At 41.7% G+C, this 25,871-nt stretch overlaps 1 protein-coding gene across 1 annotated transcript; it reads right to left on the bottom strand.

The window, feature by feature from the left end:
* Positions 1-1,874: 1,874 nt before the first annotated feature.
* DPT (dermatopontin) lies at positions 1,875-21,720 on the bottom strand. The gene is made up of 4 exons (XM_053457506.1): positions 21,326-21,720; positions 3,819-3,944; positions 3,257-3,364; positions 1,875-2,441 (listed from the first exon to the last, which is right to left on the bottom strand). The coding sequence occupies exons 1-4, from the start codon at positions 21,619-21,621 to the stop codon at positions 2,375-2,377; spliced, it is 597 nt and encodes a 198-aa protein (XP_053313481.1). The 5' UTR covers positions 21,622-21,720; the 3' UTR covers positions 1,875-2,374.
* Positions 21,721-25,871: the final 4,151 nt, after the last annotated feature.

The raw sequence follows: 25,871 nt of genomic DNA, 5'->3' as shown, positions 1-25,871 counted from the left end.
TCTTTGTACAGTACTGCAGTTAACCTCTTCACAACAAGGGTTATTTTACACCATAAAAACTCAAGCTTTGTATGTTTAACCATTATTCTCACAATACCTGCTTCTCCACATCCCTGCAGAAAAGCTGGATTTACTTTGGCAATCCTGGCCAGATTTTATCCCCTTCGTCCTGCAAATGCGAGCTAAAATGTAAAAGGTTTTTGATCGGGATGGTTTTGTAGGTTTGTTTTTTTTTAGGGGGGGACTAGAGCTTATGGGTTTCAAAAAAAACAAACACACTTTTAATAAAAGTACCACCCCAAAATTGGACAAAAAAATTCAATAACAATATTTATATATACGATTAACAGCAATCACTCTCCTATCATGCCCAGGCACACCCAGATTCCAGCATGTATTGGCTGACTTAGCATGATAGGAGTGTGATTGCTAACAGCAATCACACGATCATGCCCAGGTTCTAGCATGTACTGGTTGCCTGGGCATGGTAGGAGTGTGATTGCTGTTAGCAATAATATAATATATATATATATATATATATATATATATATATATCTTTGTAATATTGTTATTGAATTTTCTCTCCAATTTTGATCTGTTTCCTTTAATGACAGTGTTTGTAAACACACCAAAATTGGACAAAAAATATATACCGTATTTGCTCGATTATAAGATGACCCCCCAAATCTGAATATTAATTTAGGGGAAAAAAGCCTGAATATAAGACGACCCTATAGGAAAAAAGTTTTACCAGTAAATGTTAATTCATGTAAACTATTTTTTTAATAAAAGCTATGATTGAGAAAAATATTGTAGTTTTATTTCTTTCTATTTTCCAACCTGCCCCCCCCCAGTTATGCACATCTGCCCCCAGGCTTGTCACTCTGCCCCAGAAATGCCTTATACCCCCTATATGCCACTGTGCCCCAGGATATGCCTTTTAACCCTCTAAATGCCACTCTACCCCCAAAAATGCCTTATACCCCCTATATGCCACTCTGCCTCCCTGATACGCCTTTTAACCCCTATGTGACACTCTGCCTCCAGAAATGCCTTATTACCCTATATGCCACTCTGGCATTAAGGGGGTTAAAAGGCATATTATGGGGCAGTGTGGCATATAGGGAGGTGTAAGTCATTTCAGGAGGCAGAGTGGTGTATAGAGGGTTGAAAAGGCATTTCTGGAGGCAAAGTGGCATTAAGGGGGTTAAAAGGCATTTCATAGAGCACTCTGCCTCCAGAAATGCCTTATGCCCCCCATTTAACACTACCTCCCCCAACTTACCAGTGCTTCTGACTCCCCTGTCATGTAGCCGGGGCAGCGTGCAGCCAGAAGCAGGTGTGGCTAGCAGTGGGGGTTTCTGCGTCCATCGCGCAGACCTTCCCCGCCTGTCAGAGATCAGAGTTCCCCGTGCCGGTGCCGTACCGGCACCGTACCATACTGCGTAACAGTGCAATTTATTTTTTATAAAAAGATACAAAAAATAAACATTTAAAAAAATACTACCCTGTGTAGGGGATGGTTATGGCCCTCTAGCAATAAGAAAACTTAATAAGAAAAAAACAAAACAAAAAAAAAAAAAAAACTAAGGATGTGGGGTATCTCCATAATCAGGAGATGCAGCTAAACTATTTTGGGTTTCTCTGCCGTAACACATACCCTGTGCAAGATAATCTAAGCAACCGTTGGTGAAAAAAAGCACAGGAAAAAAAAAGATACTGATCAGATCTCGGAGGAAGATCTAGGTCCGGTAAGTGCTTGTTTTTGTTTTTTTGCTTTAGGAAGAATGCGCGTATTAAAGAACTCACAAAGGTATTGACAGTCTAATATCTGACACAGAGGTAAAGGTCTGTTCATCAGCATTCAGTCAGAATTTAAAAGCTGCGTAGAATTTATTATGCATAAATTTATATTTTCTATATTTCATGTACATTTTTATGTTTTTCCCAATAGTGTGCTAATGTGCACTGTATCCTTAAGTATTTGTAGTAGTTGTATTTGTAAAACAAAGTGAGCATTATATAGTGTTTTCTAGCAAACATCAATATACTAAACCTAACGCTGTTATATATATGCCATTAAACTTTTGTTCGAACATTTAATAAAACTATTACACAAACCTTATGTTTGTACATCCATTCCCTTAAGAGTTTAAGCAAAAAAAGTCCCTTTACTTACTTGATGCTGTTTAAATTACAAATGAGGTCTGCTTAAATGTTAAAATCTAAAACAAAAGGTATAATGGCCCTTTAACTACCCTTCTGCATTTGTTCTCAAACATTAAAAGATTTTACATTTTAAACAGATGTAGCATAGAAAAAGCAGAAATAGCATTTTTTTCCTTTTTGAATCATTTTTAGGAAGGACATATTTCTAGAAGTTTTCAAATTCACAGTTGAAGTCTGTCATTCTGCATACTATATACTTCCACTGGCGATCCCTTTAAATGGAAGAAAAAAAGAAAAAGTATCCAGGAATTAATGTTTTTATTCATTCAAGGTCACTTAGTGTATATATATATATATATATATATATATATATATATATATATATATATATATATATATATATATATATAATTATACACAGTCTATGGATAGTTAGCAGCACTCTGTCTTTTTCCAATAAATTCAAATTCCTCTTTTGCAGGTCAACGTTTCAGTCTTTATTTGACTTTCATCAGGACACGTCAAATAAAGACTGAAACGTTGACCTGCAAAAGAGGAATTTGTATTTATTGGAAAAAGACAGAGTGCTGGTAACTATCCATAGACTGTGTATATTACTTTGCCTTGTTACCTACCACCAGGCTACAACAGAATTGGTTTGGAGTGCAATAGCATATATTGGTTTTATATATAATATATATAATACTTACAGAAATATATATATATATATATATCTGTTTCTTTAGTGTATTTCGCTACTAAAATTTTGCACGGGAAATGAAGAATATGAGAACTTTTCTTAGAACAAGAGCCGAATAGTGGCTAAATGTGAAGGTTCAAAGAAAATATATACTAGCAAAGCGATCAGGTATGTTGCCGTTTTATCTCGTTAGCAAACTGATATTTCTGTAATAAAATTTCAGCTTGTGCGGTTACATTGTATAAGAAGTTGTAAAATGATTGTCTAAGTTTGTCAATTCTAGTTTTGTTCATACCCTTTCAATATATGCACCGTAACATGCGCTGTATAAATTAAATACTACATAAAATGAATATGATGCTGTAGAAATAGATAATATACACTAACCTTTCCACTCCAGAGAATGTAGTAGTTGCTCCTCTGATGTAATATCCATATGAGTAAAGAACCATATCCACTTCTTTTCCATAATGAGAAGGATAATCTTGCGTCAGCCTGTGATGAAATAAAATGTCATCAATGTATGCCATAGCCATCCTGCACTCCAATGTAATTTGAAAAAAAAGAAATCATATTCACGTTTCTACAGAAGAAAAAAATACTGAATGCTACCAACCACTCTTTCAATGGATCTACCCCAAATTATCCACTATGGACACTAGACAGATGCCTCAGGGTAAAATTCATTTACTGGCACCATGGCACCACCACAATAGAGGTGAGGAGGGTGTAAGCAGGGTCCCAAGGTGAGAGTATGTTTATTCAATTTATTTTTTATTTTTTTTGTTACCAGTGAGGGCCTAAACGGGTCTTAAGTGGACACTGATTAGTACCAATAGATTATGTATTTTCAATGCGATTTATTCAATAAAAAATATATAATGTTACCTAAGCTGAATGTCCTGGTTTAGTAAATAATCCTTAAGTAATCCTTTAGTAATTAACTTACCAACAAGCATAGGAGCATCTTCGGCTGTAACGACAGCAGTAAAATTGCCATTCTCGATCCAGAACTGCCTCAAAGTACTGACTTTGAAAGCCTGCAACCAGCCCATTGTTTGAACATGTTTGATACCTAAAACAGCAAATGAAAATATTGTAGAAGTATCACCAAAAAACCTCCAAAAAGCAATATTTTTTACAACATCCATTAACTGCAACAGTTTATAGACTTGACACTGAAAAGAAAATTATATTAAAGGATCAATTTTGTAATTTTTAAATAAATAAATATGTTCCTTTAATTTACATACAGGTACATATAAATACAAAATAGGGATGTACACCTTTAGTGTAAAGCCTCACCATTCCACTAGATGGGGCTGGTTGTTCGCAAGTAATGTTGTCCATTTGATATGTGGATAATGGGACTCCTCAGCATCAGGTTGGATGCCGGCTTATTCCTTGAGGCTTAGAGCAATACGTGAAGCACACACAACATAAGTTGCGGTGGGGAAAGGTGATGGAAAACCCCTATAAAGTAGATATAGAGGCAAAAAGGCAGCACTGTGGCCGCACTACGATATTTATGTGGGAATTGCAAGTGTCTGGGCTTCTACCCCTTAGCTTTAAGTGGAAGGGTTTTCCATTACCTTTACCCCACCACTACATGTGTGTGTTTCACCTTTTAATATCTGCGCATTCATGATCTTGAAGAATCACAATTTTAAGGCAAAACAGGAGGCGAGTATTTTGCATTACTTCCTTTACTGACACCAACAGCAGCAAAGAAAGAGTTAAGAAAACAAACGTAGTAACCAATAGAAACACAGCATGAGCCAGGTATATAAACCCTTAGCCAACCCCCTTCTTCCTCTTTCTTTGCTGCTCACCAACGGCTTGTCAGGTCAGTGTACCTTTTGTTGGGAGTTCTCTTCTCCCGTTTTTTCCTCATACCTGGTATTATTGCTCTTGCTTACTTATTTGTTTATTTATTTCCGCCGCCCTTTTCGTGTCGTTTTACCCCCTTGCCTCTCTCCCTCGGCGTTTGTCTCTCATTTGAGGACCGGATTCTTTGCTCCGGTCCCCGTTTCCCCTCCTCTGCCGGGGGAGGGATTTGTTGCCTCTTCAGGTCCCCTTACCTTTTCCGTTCCCCGGTTTCCTGCCGGCTTTTCCGACCTCGCGGTTTTCTTTCTCCTGCGTGCGGCGGCATTCTGGCCGCCTCTCTTGTCCTTCTTTCGACTTCGGTCGGGTCTCCTTGTCCCTGCGAAAAAGACTAACCAAGATGGCGGCGAGATCTCGCGAGGCGGGATCTCGCCGCCATCTTGGTTAGTCTTTTTCGCGCGTCCGGCGGCCATCTTTTGTTTGGCGCCGGATATCGCATGTTCTCGGTCGCCATTTTGTTTCTCCCGGCAGTTCTCACTTTGCTCCTGCATCCCTGCCGGCGTGCACGCTCGTTTTGCCTCCGTTTCTTCTTGGTGAGATCGTATGGTCCCTGCCTTTAGGTGGTTTCATTCTTAGATACCTACCTTAGCTTCTGTGCTATTTCGGTTGCGCATTATTACAGGCTGGGCCCCTGTACTATTTTCACCGCTGATTTACCAGGCTGAGCCCCTGTTTATTTTTCTACTATCTCCTGACTGAGGTCATTACATTATAATTATGTCTCAGGATAACCTTCCTTCTCAAGAGACCTTTATGGCCTGGCTGGAGACTAAATTCTCTAGCTCCATGGATGCCTTTATGTCTAAGATGGCAGCTAATTTTCCCCAGGGGTCTAATCCTGTGTCAGCTGACCCGGTTACGGTCCCCTCGGATTCTGACTCAGATAAGTCAGAGGAGGAACAGGCCAATGTTAAACGCCCTTGGAAGGGCACCATCGTGTCCGCTGGTAAAGGCAAAGGCCCCGCCAAGCGCCCTAAATTATCTGAGGCTCCCCATACCTCTGGCCTCCAGCTACCTGGCGAGGATAGTTCGCGTAAGGAGCCGTTATCCATTATAGATGAATGGCGGGCTGATTCTTCCAATGAATCTGATGCCTCTTTGAATCTGGGTTCGTCCAGAGATCAAGACTCACGCTTCATTCGTGAGTATCTGGTGGATGAGCCCCACCCGACCGACCTCCAGCACACCTCAGGCGGTTCTATTTCGCAACACATGGCGTCCTCAGCCACTGACCTCCCGGTTTTGGATCCTACTGGATCATCCCTTTTCGATCCCAACTCCATGCGGCACCCCCGGGCCACCGAGTGGTCCCCACCTGAACATATCGCGCTATACATACACAAATGGTTGCGTAAATCCCTGCCTAAAGAAGCGCGCAACAAACTTAGGGCTGAGTGCCCGCGCCCCTCCATTCCGGACAAAGTAGTGCTTACGCCGGAGTTCGACCCTAAGGTGGTCGCCCTTCTGGCGGCGAATAAGAGAGACCCTAGAAAGGGTCTGGAACAGGGCTTGAAAACTACCCAGGATAAATTGTTGGACCTGGTGGGTCCAGTTACGCAGATCCTGTCGTTGGCAGATAAAGCCTTCCTTCAGTCTACACCTTTGGATCCTAGAACCATTAGAGACTGGGCGCTCAGAGTGGTGTGTCTCCTGGGTAATGCCAATGTGGCCATCGCGACTGAACGGCGTAAAGCAGCCTTGCTTCGAATGGATCCCCGCCTGGCGGAGCTTAGTGCCACTGATCTGGGGGCAGCCGCGAACGGTTTACTCTTCGGGGACGCCTTCGTGAAGGAGCTGAACCGCCATGTGTCCCTCCTCGCGTCTTGGAACAAGGCCAAGCTGTCGATGCGGAAGGTTTTCCAAGCGGGGCCTCGTTTTTCCGGCAGGGCTGGACGACCGCGGGGCCGGGTCGCCAGCCGCTCCTCGTCCCAAGGCTCCCGCCAGTTTTTCCAGAACTACTCGTCCTTCCGGACCCCCTTCCAGCAGAGGCCTTTCGTCCAGCGTGGAGCTCCTAGAGGCAGAGGCACTTCCGGCTACTCCAGAGGGCGCTCCGGATTCGGTAAGTCAGATTTCTGTTTATCCTTCTTCCCTTCCTCGGGTCGGGGGCCGGATCTCCCTTTTTTCCCACAATTGGGGGTTGATTTCTTCAGACCCGTGGATCCTCCAGACAGTCCGGGGTTTTCAGATCGATTTTGTCTGTCCTCCCGTCCAGTCCCATATTCCTCTTCCGCGCCGAAGGTCTGCGCCCGACCAAGCCTTAGTGGAAAAGGAACTTTGCGCGTTGCGAGACAAGGGGGCTATCCAAAGGGCTCAGGGTCCCATCGGTTTCCTCAGTTCGATCTTTCTGGTGCGCAAGCGCTCCGGGGAGTTTCGGCCGGTTATCAATCTTCGGGCTCTCAACGCCTTTGTGGTCTACCGCCACTTCAAAATGGAGGGCATTAATCTCCTTCGGGATCTCATGATGGAGGGCGACTGGTTCTCCAGGCTGGACCTCACAGACGCTTACCTGTCTGTCCCGATCCACCCAGACCACCGACGTTTCCTTCAGTTTCGCTGGGGCAGAAACGTCTGGCAGTTCAAGGCTCTACCATTCGGCCTCAGTTCAGCCCCTTGGTGCTTTACCAAGTTACTCAAGCCGTTGATGGCCCTCTTTCGCTCCAGGGGCATCCGGTGTATCGTCTACCTAGACGACATCCTCCTCTTCTCCAATTGCAGAGAAACTCTTCTTTCCCACACAGACTTCGCGGTTCATACCCTTCACCAACTGGGCTTTATTGTCAACGAGCTCAAGTCCGAGCTGTCTCCGACCCAGCGTATAGTTTTCTTGGGCTTCGAGATAGATTCCAGGGAGGCCGTTCTTCGACTCCCCAGGTCCAAGGTCGTGGCCATTCGGAAGGAGATCCGTTCTCTCCTCCGCAAAGACTCCTGTTCCCTTCGTCTCCTCGCTCGGGTGGTAGGTCTCCTATCGGCGTCGATTCAGGCGATATTCCCGGCTCCTCTTCACTACCGGGCCCTTCAGCGCCTCAAGGCGCGTCATCTTTGACAGCTCCCGTCCTACGATCAGTCGGTTCGCTTGACTCTCGAGGTCCGTCAGGAACTCCAGTGGTGGCTTCGTCACATGGAGGCTTGGAATGGGCGGGCGATTTTCGGGTCTCAGCCGGACTTCGTTCTCGAGTCCGACGTCAGCCTTCTCGGCTGGGGGGCTGCGTCCGACTCGGCAGCTACCGGAGGTCTCTGGTCTCTCGAAGAGCGTACTCTGCACATCAATTGTCTGCAATCAAGAGTTTGGCCAGGGATCGTTCAAACTGTTGTCTCCTTCTCCGCATGGACAACGTCTCTGCGGTCCGGTACATCAACCGGTTGGGGGGCGTGCGCTCAAAGTTCCTTACCGAAGTGACGAAAGAGATTTTCGATTTTTTCTGGCCCGCAATATCTCTTTGCAGGCGGAGTATCTTCCGGGTCCGGAGAATTTGCTGGCGGACTGGTTCTCCAGACATTGGAGGGACGCGAGCGATTGGCGTCTCCACCGCCAGGTCTTCCTTTCTCTCCAACGGTCGCGGGGTCCTTTTCAGCTGGATCTTTTCGCTTCTCGCACAAATCGCCAAACGGAGGCTTTCTTCAGCTGGCTTCCGGATCCGGAGGCCAGGGCGACGGACGCGTTCTCTCAACGCTGGCCGACTTCCGACGCTTACGCATTCCCTCCTTTCGCTCTCATTCCCCGAGTCATTCTCCACCTTCGCCGAGCGGGGACCTCTCTGGTCCTGGTGACTCCTCTTTGGCACTCGCAGCCGTGGTTCCCAGCTCTGCTGGAGATGTCGATCCTCGACCCCCTGGCTCTCCCCTCCCCCCCGTCTCTCCTTGTCGGTCCGGAGGGTCAATTCCACCCACTGGTTCTGGAGGGGCGTTTGCTGCTCGTTGCTTGGACGATCTCGGGGGACCCGGAGCAGGCTCGGGTCTATCGGAGGCGGCTCAATCCCTGCTCCGCGACTCTTGGGCTCCAGGCACCCGAAAGTCTTACGGGTCGGCTTGGCGCAGCTGGGCTGCTTGGTGCTTGGGACGACGTGTGGATCCCCATTCGGCCTCTCTAGGCTGTGTCTTGAACTTTTTGGCTGAGCTTTTCGCTGCGGGTAAATCTTACCGCACGATCAATGTCTTTCGCTCCGCTATTTCTTTCGGTCATGTGGGTTTCGCGGGCGAGTCTGTTGGTAGGGCTCCCCTTGTCTGCCGTCTTTTGCGTGGAGTGCGGCTCTCCCGTCCGCCGGCTCCTCGCTACTACTCCTTATGGGATGTCGCTGTGGTTCTGGATTTCCTCCGGAACTGGCCAGACAATGATTCCCTTTCGCTGCGGCAGTTATCCGCGAAACTTACCACCCTCTTGTGTCTCTTGTCGTTCCGTAGGGTGTCCGATGTGCGTGCGTTTGATGCTCATCGCGTCTCCTTTTCCTTTTTCAGGGTGTTTCGGAGGACTAAGTCTTTATCCTCCTCCGTGTCTTATCCTTACCTCTTGGACGATCCTCGGCTTTGTGTGGCCAGGTGCGTCCGCGCTTACCTTTCTCGTACTGTTCCTGTTCGTCCTCCTTCGGTCTCCCAGCTTCTTATTTCTTATGTTAAGCCTTTCGGGCAGTTTCTTCTCCTACGTTGGCCAGATGGGTTCGCTGGCTTCTTTCCTTGGCTGGGGTTGAGCCTTCTTTCGGGGCTCATTCCGTTAGGGGCGCGGCAGCATCCGGTGCTCTCCGTGCTGGGGGGTCTCTGGGGGATATCTTGAGGGCGGCAGATTGGTCTCGGGCCGCTACCTTTAGGGCTTTTTACTTTCGGTCTGTGTCTTCGGCGGCGGTTGCGCTTGTGTCTGGCGTTAAAACTGCAAAATAGGAAGCCTCCTGTCTTGCCTTAAAATTGGAAATTATTCTAGTCTTGATGCCTGAATAATTGTAATTTTAATAAAGACAGGAGGCGAGTATTTTCCCCCCTCTCCCTGTCCCTTTCAGGTTTTCTTTTTGGGGTGAGTATTGGTTAGGTCCGATTTTTGCGCTTCTTCATTGTTGTTTTCTCCCTTTTATCCGGTATATTGCCTTTGAGATTTTTTCCTTGTACGGGGTTTTGTCCTTCTGGATTTGCTGCGGTTTGCTGTCATGTGTCTCTCTTTTCTTTCAGCGTGAATCCTGCTCCTGGCGGTCTTTGTTCGGTTGCTCATTTCGGGACGTGTTTTCCTGTTTGGAGTGTCCCTGATTCTGGAGTCCGGTTCCGGTTCCGGTTCCTGCCCCGGTTGGGCTGCACTGCTGTTGATTTCCGGCTGTTGTTGGTTCCTGGTTCGTGGTTCACAGTCCGTCAAGAGGAAGAAGGGGGTTGGCTAAGGGTTTATATACCTGGCTCATGCTGTGTTTCTATTGGTTACTACGTTTGTTTTCTTAACTCTTTCTTTGCTGCTGTTGGTGTCATTAAAGGAAGTAATGCAAAATACTCGCCTCCTGTCTTTATTAAAATTACAATTATTCAGGCATCAAGACTAGAATAATTTCCAATTATGGCCTTATGTGTTGCCTGGTGATATTAAAAACAAAACAAAACCATTCTAACAGGTCCCTGGTCAGCCATTGTAGACTTGTGGCCTTTGTAGTACTTTCTCGGGTATATCTGGTGATTTCACCAGCACTCATTATGTATAATAAGATATCTGATACTTGACTCGCTTGCCATTATTTTGTCCACATGTACAAACAAAAAAAAACACTAGATACAGTTACAGGAAAAAGTATGCAAACGCTTTGGAATTATCTGGATTTCTGCATATATTAGTCATTAAAGTTGATCTGACCCCCCAACAAAATATATAAAAGCAACAAAGGATAGCAGTACTCAGCACAACTCCTGTTAGATAAATTCCATTAACTTTGCTGTGGTAATAATAGTCTTCTTTATTTTACATGCATAACCAAGAAAGACACAGAGCCGACATGCTTAACGCATTTCGCACTAGGTGCTTAATTGTCTGATCTAGAGTCAACATTTACAATTAAATAAATAATAGGTGTGTAAATAATTAGGGACATGTTGCACAGCTATGTATTGATATGTTATGGATGGGATTACTTAAAAGTCAATATATAAAAAATAAATGGTTGATACAGAATGAAAAATCTCAAAACAAAAAAATTAAACTGAGGTGCAATAAACCCCACTTATAAAGAATAATGAAACTCACTCTGGGTGAGACATCCTCAAGCTAAATGCGCAGGGCAGGGGAGGAGAGTAATACTATGCAGATCGCATATCAAATGAATGCTGCGGGCAACTAACATTAAACAGATGTACGAGTCGTGATCAGGGCCAGCTTTAGATGTGCAGACACCCTGTGCTAGCCCCCTCACTCATTATCTCCCCAAAGTCCCTTTGCCCCGCCTTCACATTACCACATCCTTCATTTGCTCCATCATGTAGTTCAAGTATAGATCAAATAACCAACACATGGAAACACTGCAACTGCAAGTATAGATCAACTGACTTACAAGGAATGGAGCAGGGTCACATAACATAACGTGTTCCTGCTTCCCTTGGGCGATAAAAAAAGAGAGGTTGCTAGCAGAGTGTGCGAACAACACAGAAGCCCCTTTTGTCCTGCATTAAAGACAGCCCTGATAGACAGAGATGTTAGCATATACCATATATTTCTGTAAGTCTGTAGCTGACACTCTAGGATTCTTTTCAAAATTATGGAGCTTTCTGCTATATGCTCTCATGGTTATCTTTGCAGGACGCCCACTCTTATGGAGATTAGTAATAGCGCTGAACTGTCTCCATTTATAGACAATTTGTCTTACTGTGGACTGATAAGCATCAAGGATTTTAGAGATCGTAGGTTTTCAAAGATCTCTTTTGTTCAAGGCATGTTTCACATTAGGCAATGTTTCTTGTGAATGACAAACTCGAATGTTGTGGGTGTCGAAAAATAAAAAAATAAACTAATTTTGAATAGGGAGGTCTTCAGCTGCTTCACCAGGTCTCTGGATCACTAAGGGAAAACCCCAGGTCGTTAAAGCCAGCGGCATTGCTGCATGCCTCCCTCGAGTTATTTTGCTTTTGCACAGTGCCATAATTACATTGTTTTACTGTGGAAACTTTTGCAACCCTACAGAAGGAAAAGTGGCTCATATTTTCAATACGTGTGCACACCTTTCATTTAGTGCCACACTTAGGAAGTATGAGTCTTTCTTCCCTCCAGGAAGGCAAAGCGAATGAATGTGACGCACAAATGTGGACGAACAAGATCTGAGGCATGTATGAGCCTGATACATGTTCTTATTGTGCGTAGAAAGAAATGTCAACAAAATGTGGTTACATAGTGCTTTCAAATTATAGTGAATTCACTCAATGAAAAGATCTTTCTGTCACATAGGAATTAGCCACCATAGGTAAACTTTATACTTGCAACCTTTTCATTGATAGGCATTTGTGACCTAAAATCCCACCGATAGATCACTGAGATGTAGTCTATGCAAGTCCAAGGACCAAAGATAAAGCAAAACCATGAAGTCTGCTTCAGATGTAGTACTTTGTCCCAGAATTACATTGATAAATGTCACAGTTAAATGTGGATTTGCGAAAAAGTGTATTTGGTATATTCCAAGGTTTAATAAACATAAGCCCATAAAAAGTACTTTAATGTGCGTATTTTGTTAGTAGCCAGTGGCGTCTAGTGATTTAGCCATGAGATCTAACGTGAAATAAATTATTCACAAACTGTATTTAACTTGTATTATCGATATCTCTGTATTCCTGAACAAGTCACTGGCTTTGAATTGTGAAATGAAATCAGATCTGTATTCGTAAACTTGTGTGAATTATACTAATAGTTCACGGAATTTCCTTTTTCTCTGGAAAATGTGAACATTCATAAAAGATTAGTTACTTTACATTCTTTATCAGACAAGACTGGTTTCTGTTCTTTCTCTCACTGTTTTTAGTGAATTAAGTATATATTTCCCTTCTGTTTGTACTTCAGCAGTGGTATTTCATCATAGACGTTTATAGAATAATCAGTTTTCTTTGATATAAAAAAAATGAAACCTTATATAAAAACATTGAAGGGTAGAACTGATGCAAATATGCATCCTTGGGGAGTCTAGGTTATTTGACTTATCTTGGGACCTCTGAGATAATGGCCAGATTCTCAGGGTTACACAGTCACCTTCTCTGCTCAGTTTAACCCTTTAGTAATTCAATATAGTACTAGAAACATCCGGCTGAATTCAGTGAGACAATTTCTAGATTTCTAGGAAAACTAGAGAAAATGTTAAATTTCAGCAATTTAGTATCGTTAACATGGTAAATTTTAATAAAGAACAGTAATATTCCAAAGATCTATTAATTTAGTATATCAAGAGATGCGGAGAATATATCCCCTTCTATTATCTGATTTGTGTGCCAGTTTTGGTTGACTTGGCTGCAATCACTAGCAGGAAAGATCTTGGATTGGAACTGTGACACAATTTCAAGGGAACACAAAATGTTAATTTAAAAGGGACACTCATATGCATTTAGATGGATAAGATAAGGTAAAAAATTGCATCATCGACAAATTTTGCCAAGGACCACTTAAAAGTTACGTGGCAGAAATGTAGACACTGATAGGTTGTTGCCATATTATCTGAAAAAAAGTATCTTAAAGGTTTGTGTGTTTGTGATTAACCATTCCGAAGAAAAAATAAAATGAAACATCTGTTTAATAACTTTAATAATATCCAAGCATTCCGGTTGTTTCCTTTCTCAAAACGAGCACCGCAAAAAATCTACCTAGGCATGAGTGATGTTTTCTTGGAAATGCTCTTCCACAAACAAAATTATTTGGTATGCTTTCAATTCAAAACACACTCATTCCAAGGAATCGAAAACGCCGTATTGATTAAATCATCATTTCTTTTGGATGTAAAATTATATGCAATTAGATTATTTTCATGGTTAAGTCATTGGGAAATGTTTTCTATCATCTGACAAGTAAAAAAAAAAATAACATGAGATAAAAGCCTTAATTAATCCAGACTTTCCTGCATATATAGTTAGTGACAGGCATATATACAGTTATAGACTGCACACCTATCTGTGTATCCATTCTGTAGGAAAATCAATACATCCCACTTACAAAAGTTTGGACAATTTGAATTTTTTGTAGTGTATTTGTGGGGAACGTCTGCTAAATTTCTCAGTTAAAATGATTCTAGCTTAAACCTTCTTTGCATTGCTGTCTTCTTCTAAGAAGTAGTGATTCCTAACCTCAAAGCATTGTGATAGAATTGTTCCCTTGGCCTCTAAAAAAAATGATGAAGGACAAAAACCTATGCACAACCTATAGAACAAAGGCATAAAATAAGACAAAGGGCAGAGCTAAGAGTAGCTGGTGTAAAATAGGTAAGACACGTAAGCAATGCTAAAGGGACACATTCAAGACAAGCTAGCTGAGGCAGAACAATACGCAAACAAAAAATGATCCAGCTGTGCATTGGAAGAAAGACTAGGCTTCCAGAACTTTCTTAAAACCAGGTGTTGTAAGGAGCAAAACACAAGCTTAGAAAAGAAGGAAAGAACCGGCCCGCATCGGAATGATACCTCTTGATGAAGTCTGTGTTACTGACGTTGTTTGGCAATGACAGTGTGGTTAGAGAACCACTCAAAAAAGCCATTTGGTTCAATTAAAATGTTTTCCTTCTCACTCTAACAGCTAAACACTTGAAGAGTATGCTGTTATTGGCCACAGTTACCAATAATGTTATGGAAATTTGGACAATGACCAATACTGCTGTGAATTATAAATCTTAAAATGGCCTTTGTATTGTGTAGCCAAAATACACATTAATGCCATTAATAGAATAACATGTACATATCTTGAAGGTGTGATGGTGCATGTCCTATATACCTAAGATTTATAGGACAGAAGAGAACAAGAAATGCTTAAAGGAGAGAGAAAAAAAGTAGAGAACAGAGAAAGGAGGGAAGAGGAGAGCAAAATGAAGGGCAATAAGAACAAGGGTGGAAGAAAGAAGTGAAAAAGTAGAGAAGGATAGACAGCTGTATTACACAATTTTAAAATATACCTGCAAAACCTGCTGCTGGTCCTTGTGTTCCAGAATCGACACTGACAGGACCATTAGTCATCTCCTCGGGCTAAAAATCTCCAGCACATGCACAACGTCCTCTCACCATTGTCAACCATGGTCATGAAAATATACTAATTGCTACTGCTGACATACTAACTGGTCACAGGTGGCTGCTGCCTGTCACCTGGTAGACAACACCTTAGGATTTAATGTGTATGCATACATGTCCCTAAGCCTGCATGCACAAAAATTTGGAGCAATCATTTACTTACATTTAATGTCCCCCCTGGCCAAATGATTCAGTTTTTCTACCTAAGGTGAATCAAAGTGGTCCTGATCAGATGCTACACATACCGCGGCCACCATCAACCTGTGCAAGTGTGTGAACTGTGCTCCTTCCCTCCACCACCTCCTGAGCCTAGAAAATATTCTTCATTGGATTGTCATAGTTTCATAAATGTGGTGTTGTTTGAAAATATGGTTTTTATCATATTTTTTTCAAAGTGGTCTTAGCTGAGTGGAAAAAAATCCAGAAATGCAATTTGTTAATATAGTTGTTAGGAAGAATGCTATAGAAGACCACCTACTAAGCCAAGCTAATGCAAAATGAAACACAAAGAATACTCTAAGCCTCATACAAATTCATAATGGCCGTTCTCAGGCATACTGACATACATTCAAATACACGTACCATTCTCAGCCACACAAAGTAGTCTCTTCTCATGTCAACTGACATGCACTCAATCATACACATCCCATGTCTCAGCCACACATATCACACTCAACCAAACACACTGCTTTCCACAAACACTCCTAAGAATACTGACCACTCTCACCCAAACTAGCGTATTCTTAAAAACACAATGCACATAATCTTCTAAAAGAGTGGAGCTATATTTGTGGGATTGTCCCAATTATGACTTTTCCTCCCTTGATGGCTCTCTTTTTGAAGAGGCTCAGAATGTTTGCTGGGTATATAACAGTGTTTTACAGTCATAAAAGACATAATAAAATGTATGTAAAACACTAAGGTGGTGCAAGCGTGTTTCAGCCAGAACTGTCAACTTGCCACATGAAGTCGACAAGCAGAGCAGAAGATCAAAGCAACCAGAGAAAGAGATAGATACCGATAAAAGTAGGCATTCATTTAAGAAAGTTACATTTAATAAGTGTGTGCCAGAGAAAGGATTAAATTGATTTGTACACTCTACTATCAGGGTGTGTGTGTTGGCAGTTGTGAATCTGACCACGCCAGCATAATCTCAATGTCAAATAATGTCAAATTGCTGCAGAGTAACAGGCCTCCTGTTGCCCAATAAGGCGGCCATTTTATTTTTCCTAGTAGATATTTGGGTGCTTAGATGTATGCACATGATTTTCTGTGTGGATTGTGCACCATCAGAATACGGAAGGTGCGCTTTTACATTTTGCAGCACAGAAGTAGTAACTGAAACTCATACATGTGCTGCGGGTGTACATCTTGCATGATAAAATGGTATTTCTCGTTGGCTCTACAGAAATGTAGTCTGTTTTGTTAAACAAGATAGTCTGTGGGAAATGCATTCAGTTACTGGAATTTATTGTAATAAGCATTGCATTTTATGTTTTATGTTTATGGGTGTGTAGGTTTATATATGTACAACAACTCGGTGAGCGATCCTTTGTTCATTTGTATTTATTTTATTTGTCTCAAGCAGGTGTCCACCACTATAATTTGTGCAAATGATGTCTTTTAAATTCTGCTTGCACGCATTTTCTGTTCAATGAAGCTTTTCATGGATATACACAGATTCGCTCACTTACCAGCAAATTATTAATTCAGAAAAGCAATATTGCAAAATTGTGACTGAACAATTACCCTTTTTCTTGCAAAGAATAAATTGGATTTCTGAGCCTTGTCAGAGAAGATGATAATTTTGATGAAACACCTTGGCAAATATGTTGTCATGTGTGAGCATCTAAATCAAGTAGTTCGTAAATAAATTTCGGACCATTTCTGCAGGAAAATAATCTAAAATAAGCTATTCCAACATACTTCTGGATCTAAAAAAAGGAATGTTCTACTCTTTCATCATATACTGCAAATCTGACATTATATCGTATTGAACAAATGTCATTGACTATAAAATTTGAGGGAGACAGAGATGGAAAGTGAAACATAAAAAAAGCACTTTACGTACTTTTAATCGGTTCATAATGTAACTGGAAAAGAACTTAAATATGCTGAAGGAAGCTTTTGTGCATTGTGGCTGTCATTCTCCATTCCTGTCTTGTGGGATGAAGAGGGGTTCAGCTAAATAAAAATATTAAACATCTGGTAAGATTCTTATCTGGTAAAGTTGGATGAGATCTAGCCAGATCCAGCCTTTTGGTTGCCATAAGTTAGGTGACTGCCTGTAAAAATGAAAGTCCATTTTTTAAGGCTTCTCAGGATTCATCAAAAAGGAGAAAAATAATCACATTTCACCAATGGCACTTACTTGAAGAATCACTGCTTGCACAGAAGCGTTCTGATATACTCCTGCAGAAGTCAATGGAAATGCCACATAGGCGTCTAACAGTAAGGGCCACTAGTGCATATATAAGAATGTGCCTACTTGAATAAGTTCTCTTTTTATCTTTAACCCATGTCACCTTAATGGTGAATCTGATGAGTGAATCTGTGAGTTGTTAGTATGCAAGGGCATGCGATTGAAGTCTGATTAGTAGAGTTGACCCATTAACTTGACCGGACACTCAACCTTTTAGTGAAGAGACCCATTCACTAAATAGACTCATTGATCTAACGAATTACATCCCTTGCCATTTTATCAGTTGGAAATGATATTGCACAGTTTTGGGGTTTATCTGATTGTAATACCGTTTATAACATCCAAAATGATGCATTATACGTTTATTAGTTTAAGGTCAACTGTTTAATAATATATTATGTTTGCATCTGGGCCTTTTCAAAAGCATGTTCTACATTTGTTATCCACTTCATTTATATATATATATATTTAAAGGGGAACTCCCACCATTTTTTTATATAGCGCACGGACTGGACTATGAAAGTAACGTAATGCTTTTGCTAAACCCCCATAAATAGCAGTTCATAATTAACTATTATGTTGCATCAAAATACTCCCCTACCCGATCATTTCTTACTTGTGAAGCTGGTCTTCACAACCTGGAAGCCGCCGGAAGATCAGAACACTGCACCATTACATCATTCCCAACAAGGACAGGGGCACCAGAGAGCATTACTGCCTCGGGTGCCATTTGGTTCCATTCACACACTGCTTAAGTATAAAAACAAAACATGTGGCCAAGCGTATCCAGCCAGCAGCCACATTTACATCAAATGGCATCTGCTGGCAGATCAAGATAGTATAGTGCGCTGTCGGCCGGCAGCACACCGGGCATTTGCCTGGTGCACTAGATGGCCAGCCCGGGCCTGGGCCGCTGGAGGGACTGGGCAAATTTGGTAGAGGGCCATAATAATAATAATTGTTTAGACAAGGCTGTTTCTTTAAAATGATAAGTGACAATATCGTTCAGCACTGCAATTGTTTCCCTTAAGACTGGAAAATAAGAGAACCTTTGTTCGCTAATAATGCATATAGTGCCAACGAATCTCACGGTTGAGAACTTTAAGTGCAGCCAGTCATGGTTTTCTGTTTCTAGTTTACAAGCCTGTGTCACAGGTTTCTGATTCATACTGGTGCCAGTTTGTATAAACGTATATACTTTGACTATGGCAATATGTAAACTGAGTTCTCCATGACATGATTTCTTGAGGATACTTTCTGACTTGCTGTTTAAATAAGTATACATATAGCATTCATTTACAGAGTTAGAGTTAGAGTTAATTGAATTACACACCAGGAGTTCAAGAATGCTTAGAGTAAACAGTATGAGCTTTTTACTTACATAGTAAAAAGAACAGACTAAATAGACTGGTTGGTTCTTTTCTGTTGTTCTTGTATCTATGAGATCTCAAATTAATATTGTATCAGAGGGAAGATCTCAGAAAGGCTGACACTGTGAGAATATGGTTTTTTTTTGCACTTTTACTCCAATAATTGCCAGGTGGTTGATTTCCATCTAGACTTCTATCCTTCTGGCCACTTATGCTTGCCAATATCTCAATATTATACATAGTTTCCAACTGTCCCTAGTTAGTTAGATGCAGTCCAACAGCAGCTGCAGATGTATAAGATGGGAGGACGGATGCAGCCACAAAACCAAAGCAAATCACAGATCTCTCTTGTAATCCTCACAAATACTTGGCACAGGCGCCATAGTACCTTTCAAAAATCCAAAAGAATTCAGGGTACAAACAGTGATTCAGGGCATCGGGGGGGGGGTCACCCCCATCTGCCACTGCTCATTGGGCTGATTACAAGGGAGATCCCCTTAACCAGCTCACTCAAACTCAATGGACTTTAAGTCACAGGGCAAATGTCTGACGTTCAAAAGCAACGAACAACTCAACAAATTTTGTCCCATCAAAGTACTTCAAGAGACTCGTTCAGGAGTTAGGAGGGGGCGCACCGCTGTGCCATAAAACTTTGTTGTAAACAGCACATTTACTCAGCACTGGCTCCATAGTACCCTTTGCATGGCACTGAGGTGCTCAGCAGAGAGGAGATTGGCCCATGGAGGTAAGTCTTAATCAATCTCAAACCAAATACATCACTGGACATCAGGATTGTCTGTATGCAGGGCCGGCCGAAGACTTAACGCCGCCTGGGGCGAAGTTTAAAACCGACGCCGGGGGGGGGGGCGCCATTTTAAACTTCGCCGACCCCATAATCTACGATCCCCGCCCCCCCGTACTTACCTTTAAACAGTCCTGCGGCGAGTCTCCCTGCTCTGCCACGGTGCCGGCTTGTAATGCTGAGCGCCGAAAATTGACGTCACTTCCGGCGCTCTGCATTACAAGCCGGCACCGGGACCGAACAGGGAGACTCGCCGCAGAGGAGAGAGAGAGAGGGGCGCCGAGCGGGTAAGCGAAAACCACTCAGTGCCCCTCTCTCTCTCCTCCGCTTCAAAAAACAAAAAAAAAGCGCTTGGGGCGGCAAAGTGCCGCCCCTTCTAAAGTGCCGCCTGGGGCAATTGCCCCAGTCTGCCCCATTATAGGGCCGGCCCTGTCTGTATGTTCCTGTCAGGTCTGTGTGTGAATTGCCCACATTAAGCAGGGGCTTTTCTGTCTCTCACATTGATTAGAGCTGCATTATGACATTGTGTGTGGCTGTTGCAATTGAAGGAGACTATACTATATGCAGGTGCTGTTAGATAGTTACATAGTTACATAGTTTAAAGATCTTCCATCCGTACTTGCACCAAAATGTAAAACTGCTCATGAGGGCATGGAGTAGACACTGAGAACAAAATGCTTGTCTAGTGCATGCTCAGTGTAGATGCGCATATATGTGTGGGTTTCACCTAGGGAACCCTATATAAAGCAAAGTAGAGCACAATTGCCTATTGTCCCTCATTATTTCTTGTGTGACTGGGGCTGTGTGCTGGTCAATCAGTGTCCTGCAAAAAAAGTTAAAAAAGGGGCCCTGTAAAAGTGCCCCTTGGACACTGCTAGAACTGCCTGTCTTCAAATTGGCTGTGTTTCATTTGCATCAGAATTTAAAAACTATTTAAAGAATTAGCATGAACGTAGGCCAGATGAATTACAGATCACACCCTAAAGCTTGGACTCATCCAGGGGCTGGCTAGCCTGGGGACAGGGGGCAATATCCTTTCCAGGCTGGTCCCAAGTCTTCAAACAGGAGCAGCCCAAGGCCGTAGTGTGGAAGCTTGAATCAGGTGTAAGCAGCCTTGAACACAGGCACAGGTGAGTGTGTGTGTCTGTCCAGTATGTGAATGAATGATGTGTTGTGCAGCGAGGGAGCGTGTATGTATGTGTGTTTTAGAGTGAGTGTGTGTTAGCCAGAGGTCACTTGGTTTTATATGCTCCCTTTGCAGGAAGGTTCCAGCCCTTCCCTGGAGTGGTTAATTATAATTGCATGATCAATAAAACGTATCTACGATATAATTATAAAGATGTAATTACTAAGGAATGCAATCCCTTAAGCATTGCATAATCAAGGTTTTAAAACAAGCCGCAACATTTTTGAACATGCAGAAAATGCTTTATGTGATGTATTTAATATTGGGTAACTTTATTTCTTATGAAGTAAGATATAGTTTATCAAATACTCCTGCACAGTTTGGAGTCAAAAACAAAAACACATTATAACTTAAATATTAAAGTTAATGTTATAACTTTGTATTTTTTTCTTGTGGTTTGTCAAATCAAATCTCAGTTTAGCCAGCTAACAGTTTATGGTAAATTCAAATATTTTTGCTTTTGTGGCATTATTGCCAAAAGTTTTGAGATTAAAATATCAGATGTTTTCTGTTATTTAATCAAACCCTCTACTGATCCATGGTCGCCAAGCAGAAATACATAGTAAATTAAGTCTAAGAAATAATTTTGATATCTTACCATTCCATTCCAGCCCTATTAATCTCTTCCCACCAACATTCTGTAGGCTCACCAAGATCATAAGGTGTAGGCATGCATCCGTAGTTCCATTGTCTGTCGGACCCTTCCTTTTTGCTGAATGTGCTCCGTATTGCAACTACTACCTGTCCATGTGGACACTGGAAATTAAACCCTTGTCTAAATTGATTGGCCCATTGGTCATCTGGTGAGTAGTCGTGCTGTGAATAGTAGTAGTCATATTGTCCCCATGCTGTAGTCACCAACTGCAAGAATAACCCAACCAGCAACAGCATCATGTTCACTTCTCTTCTGGCACAGTCTATAGAAATTATTTGCTGTTCTCACTCGTTTTTATTCTTTATAACATTTGGTTTCCAGATGTTCAGCGAGCTGAGCCAAGTGCAGTGTGTCACAGCTTAGCAGAGAAAAAAATAAAGCAAGTCGAAATGTGTTCATGCACAGTTAGAATTTAAGGTGGAAGTTTTTATACTGAGAAGACTTGGTAAGATTATAATATAACATGTTCTCAACGGGGAATGAAATGGATATAACCAATTCCAAGCAATTTGATTGTATGACTACACATTGTCTACTCCATGTTAAAGTGCATTCAAAAGTATGATACAGGTGAGGGTAGGATTTACTAAAAGTACAGAATAAGACTAAAACTTAACTTTTATTATTAATAAACATAAGAAAACCCAAAACATTTACCTAATTGTTTTAAAGAGGAGAAGTTGCAATACCAACTGACACTAAACCAAACACTCTTCCTGTGACCTACTGAGGTTACAATTGCTTTTGTAAAATTAATGAAATGCCTGCCTAATCATCACACGGAGCCTAGTTTACTCCGACTCTACCACTAGACTAACAGCTAGACTCCCTACTCAACTAGAAAATTTGAATTCAGGAATCCCTAATGAATAGAGAGTGGCTAAGAGTTTCTATTTAATAACATTCCTTCCTAAATAAAACACGCTAATACCAGAGGTAGAGGTCTGTCTAGCTGGATAAAATGCCTGACACACAGCTTCGTCATGGCAGGATTTCGGGTAATCCAGATGTGAACCTCTAAATTCCAGATGTGGACAGCAATGGAACCATGTACCATTAAGTACACTTTCCATAAAAAGATTTATTCTTAATGAGAGTCATTCTTAATTTAGTTTTTCCCTATAGTAGTTCATCTATACCTAAATACCAGTAAGAAAGGGAGATACAGTGGAGATTTATAGAGATGGCCAGGAGAGTATTTGGAGGAAGTCATGAATGCCAGGGAGGGATGTCTAGATAACCCAGTGTAACTCTTGTCTGACCACTTATGATGAGTCCACTTGGGATGAGGCCACTGCAGCTACATTTCCAAGCAAGGAAAAAAAAAAAATATGTAATATAAAAGTTTGGGGTCACTTACAAATATCCTTGTTTTTGAAAGTAAACAAATAAAATAACATGAAATGGACCAGACATACAGTGTAGACATTGTTAATGTTGTAAATGACTATTGTATATGATTTTTGATGGAAAGTCTTCATAAGCATACAGACTCCCCTTATCAGCAACCATCACTCTGTGTTCCAACGCCACGTTGTGTTGTTTAAGTTTAAAAAGCTAATACTGCATGTAATAAATATAAGTCAACTATTAATCTCCATGGACAACAGCTGGCTCCCAACACAATGGGATTCCTCTTGAGTAAACCAGTTTCAAGGAATTACACTAGTGGAGAAACCCAAATGTCCAGGAACTCACAATACATCAAAGGGCTATCTCTCTACCAGGTGGGAACAATAAACAGGAGATAGTATCTGGGCTGGAGACAAGCCTGTGTTTGTCCTACAACAAAAGGATTGCAGGAGACAATACCAACATTCCAAAGACCCACCCTGAATTTGCCCTGAGGACCATCAACTTCACTGTGGGGGCAATCTAACTTCATGGACAAGAGCGGTCTCTACAGGCAGCTGGTGCAGGTACAAGATTGTGCCTTCCTAAGGATGAGTGGACACAAACTAAGAAGATGATTGGCTGGGACTGTTTGGGCATGGTGGCTATAAAGGTGTGAGCAACAAAGAGAGAGAGAGAGAACCAGAAAGAAGGAAGAGAGAGAACCAGAAAGAAAGAAGGAAGGATAACATCAAGGTGACAGGGACATCCCACCCTTACATGCACACATAGAGTCACTAGCATAGTGTAGTTAGAGTCATAGAGCCTTGTATTTCAGACGCTTCTCTATATACTCATATATATGTATTTGTTATGTTAATAAACCCATTGTTTAAGCCACTGGTGTAAGTGGAGTTTCATACGACGAGGAATCGGTAGTAGTTAAAGGAAAGCCAGACGGGTGAAGGTTATATATCCCGGGATTCAAAGGGGCTTTTCTACACTGCACATCAGTACAAAACCAGTACAATGTGGTGTTTGAGTAGGGAATGTCTTCTCACTTAACTACTCCCAATAGTGATCAATCAGATCTGTAGATAATATAAGATTATTAGAAAAATATGAAAGAAACCCCACTTATCCTCACTGCTCTGCTACACTACTGTACATGAAGAAATACACATTTCTATGGGATGTCTCATGCAAACAATCATAAACAGTACAAGTTACAATTAAATGGTTAAAGCAATGGTGTTTCATCAACGATTTTTGCATTTTTATGTGTCACTTTCATTAGTTAATGACCTCTATCCTTGTTATCCATACTGTATTACACGATGAAATACAAGAACAAGTTACCCTCCAGTTGTATTAACATGGGTCTCATTACAATTTTTCTTCTTTCATACATTCCAACTCATATTTGTAATGTGTGTTATGCTGATGGTTTTCATATTATACAATCCAGAGAAAAGTAAGATCAATAAATATATATATATAATATACAAACCATTTCCATATGTGTGGTTCACATATAATCCATATGAATTCCTGCCAGCTCAGCACATTCATTACATCCAATTCTGATTTCATCTAAAAGCTAATTTTTCGTATACATGCACCCACTAGTAAAACTTTCTATTTTATTTTTTTGTGAACATTCAATCCCTGGCACGTGCGCCTGAAGAATAATGCTCACATGCGTGACAACTTCAATAATTACAGCAAACACCCACTTCTATGTGGACGCAGACCACCTGCCACCTTTCTGGTCGGCGTTCCTCTGACTTGCCCGCTACTGCAGTTTATGCAGAATTCTGCTGCAACTAGGATTATCTCAGATGTCACTCCTTACCTGTTGGAGCACATAATGGACCCCTTAACTTCCTGTTGAAGAATCAAAATTAAAAGAGCCAAAGCCCTCTGCCGTGGAATTCTGGAGAAACTGTAGTAGGAGGCACGTCACAGGAATGCCAACCAATCAAAATTAGAATCTTTATCAAAGAGCCGAAGCCCTCTGCAGCGGAATTCTGGAGAAACTGCAGTAGCGGGCAAGTCACGGCCTGCGGTGGTAGTCACGGCCTGCGTTCACAAGAATGTTTTTAATAGAAATGGCCACCTATTATAACATGCTCACACTTACAAGAATTCCCTCCTACTGTCCTATAGCGCTGGAACTCTCTTCCTTATAATATCTAGCTCTATCCCTCCTTCTCAGTACTCAATAACAATATTGAATATAAAAGAAGCCTACACATTATATAATTTGAGCTAATCCTTGTCTTCATTGATGGTCCATACACATGTTCTTCATATCTACCCATGCACTAGCCCACCTCCCACCTCTTTCATACCCTGAGCTTAACTTGACCTTCATTCGCTGTTGATTGCAGGGCCTCTTTACATTATTTTTCCATTTGTATTTGTCTCTCAATTTGTTAAGCCCAATGTATTCTATCAAGCACTGCATAAACTGTGGCCGTGATATAAATAACAATAATATTTTATTAAAATTTATAATGTAGCCTTAGTGTCAAATTGTTTTAATTGACATTATTCCATTTAACACATCCAGTTCACAGCAATTATCGCTATTAAGGATAAATGCTCTCTACTCGTAATTAATTTTTTGAACAGCAACTGTTTATAATTGACTTGATGCTTCTTGCAGAAGAAGCTGAGTCAGTCCGGTCATTCAAAATGCAAAGATCATGTATTTTTGGATGTAAAAAAAAGTGTTAGCATGAGACATAAAACACATGGGCAGGAAGTATTAGAAAGGTGGAAAATATACCGTAAATGGTAAGAACCTTTTTTTTTATAAAACTATGGGAAAAGGTCAACAAACAACTCTAGAAAGGAACCAGAAGAAAAGAAAAGCTTATAGGTTGTAGAGGAGATTCAGCCAGGATCAGGCTAAAAATCTTCACATATGGTCCTGAAACAGCCCACTCTTGGAGATGGGTCGCAATGGGGTGACGTGACCCACTGTTGCGTGACACTGTGGTAAATGCTATAAGGAAAGGCTCCAGGTAAGGGTGTGATGTGTGAGAATTTGAGTGGGGTATGATGGAGTGGGTATGTTTCCGTGTAAGTGTGTGTGAATGTGTGTTATGGACTGTATACAGTATTCCTAAGTTTGTGTAGGTATCTTATA

This window comes from Spea bombifrons, chromosome 2 (assembly GCF_027358695.1).
Source record: "Spea bombifrons isolate aSpeBom1 chromosome 2, aSpeBom1.2.pri, whole genome shotgun sequence".
NCBI lineage: Eukaryota > Metazoa > Chordata > Amphibia > Anura > Pelobatidae > Spea > Spea bombifrons.
Note: the sequence above shows the minus strand (reverse complement) of the source record. Positions and strands in the feature narration are given on the sequence as shown.

Coding starts and splice junctions, on each gene's coding strand:
- DPT (XM_053457506.1), bottom strand. CDS start 21,621: ATGATGCTGTTGCTGGTTGGGTTATTCTTGCAGTTGGTGACTACAGCA. Junction 3,945..21,325: donor AATAGGGCTGGAATGGAATG/GTAAGATATCAA, acceptor TTGCTGTTTTAG/GTATCAAACATGTTCAAACA. Junction 2,442..3,256: donor ACATTCTCTGGAGTGGAAAG/GTTAGTGTATAT, acceptor TTCCATTTAAAG/GGATCGCCAGTGGAAGTATA.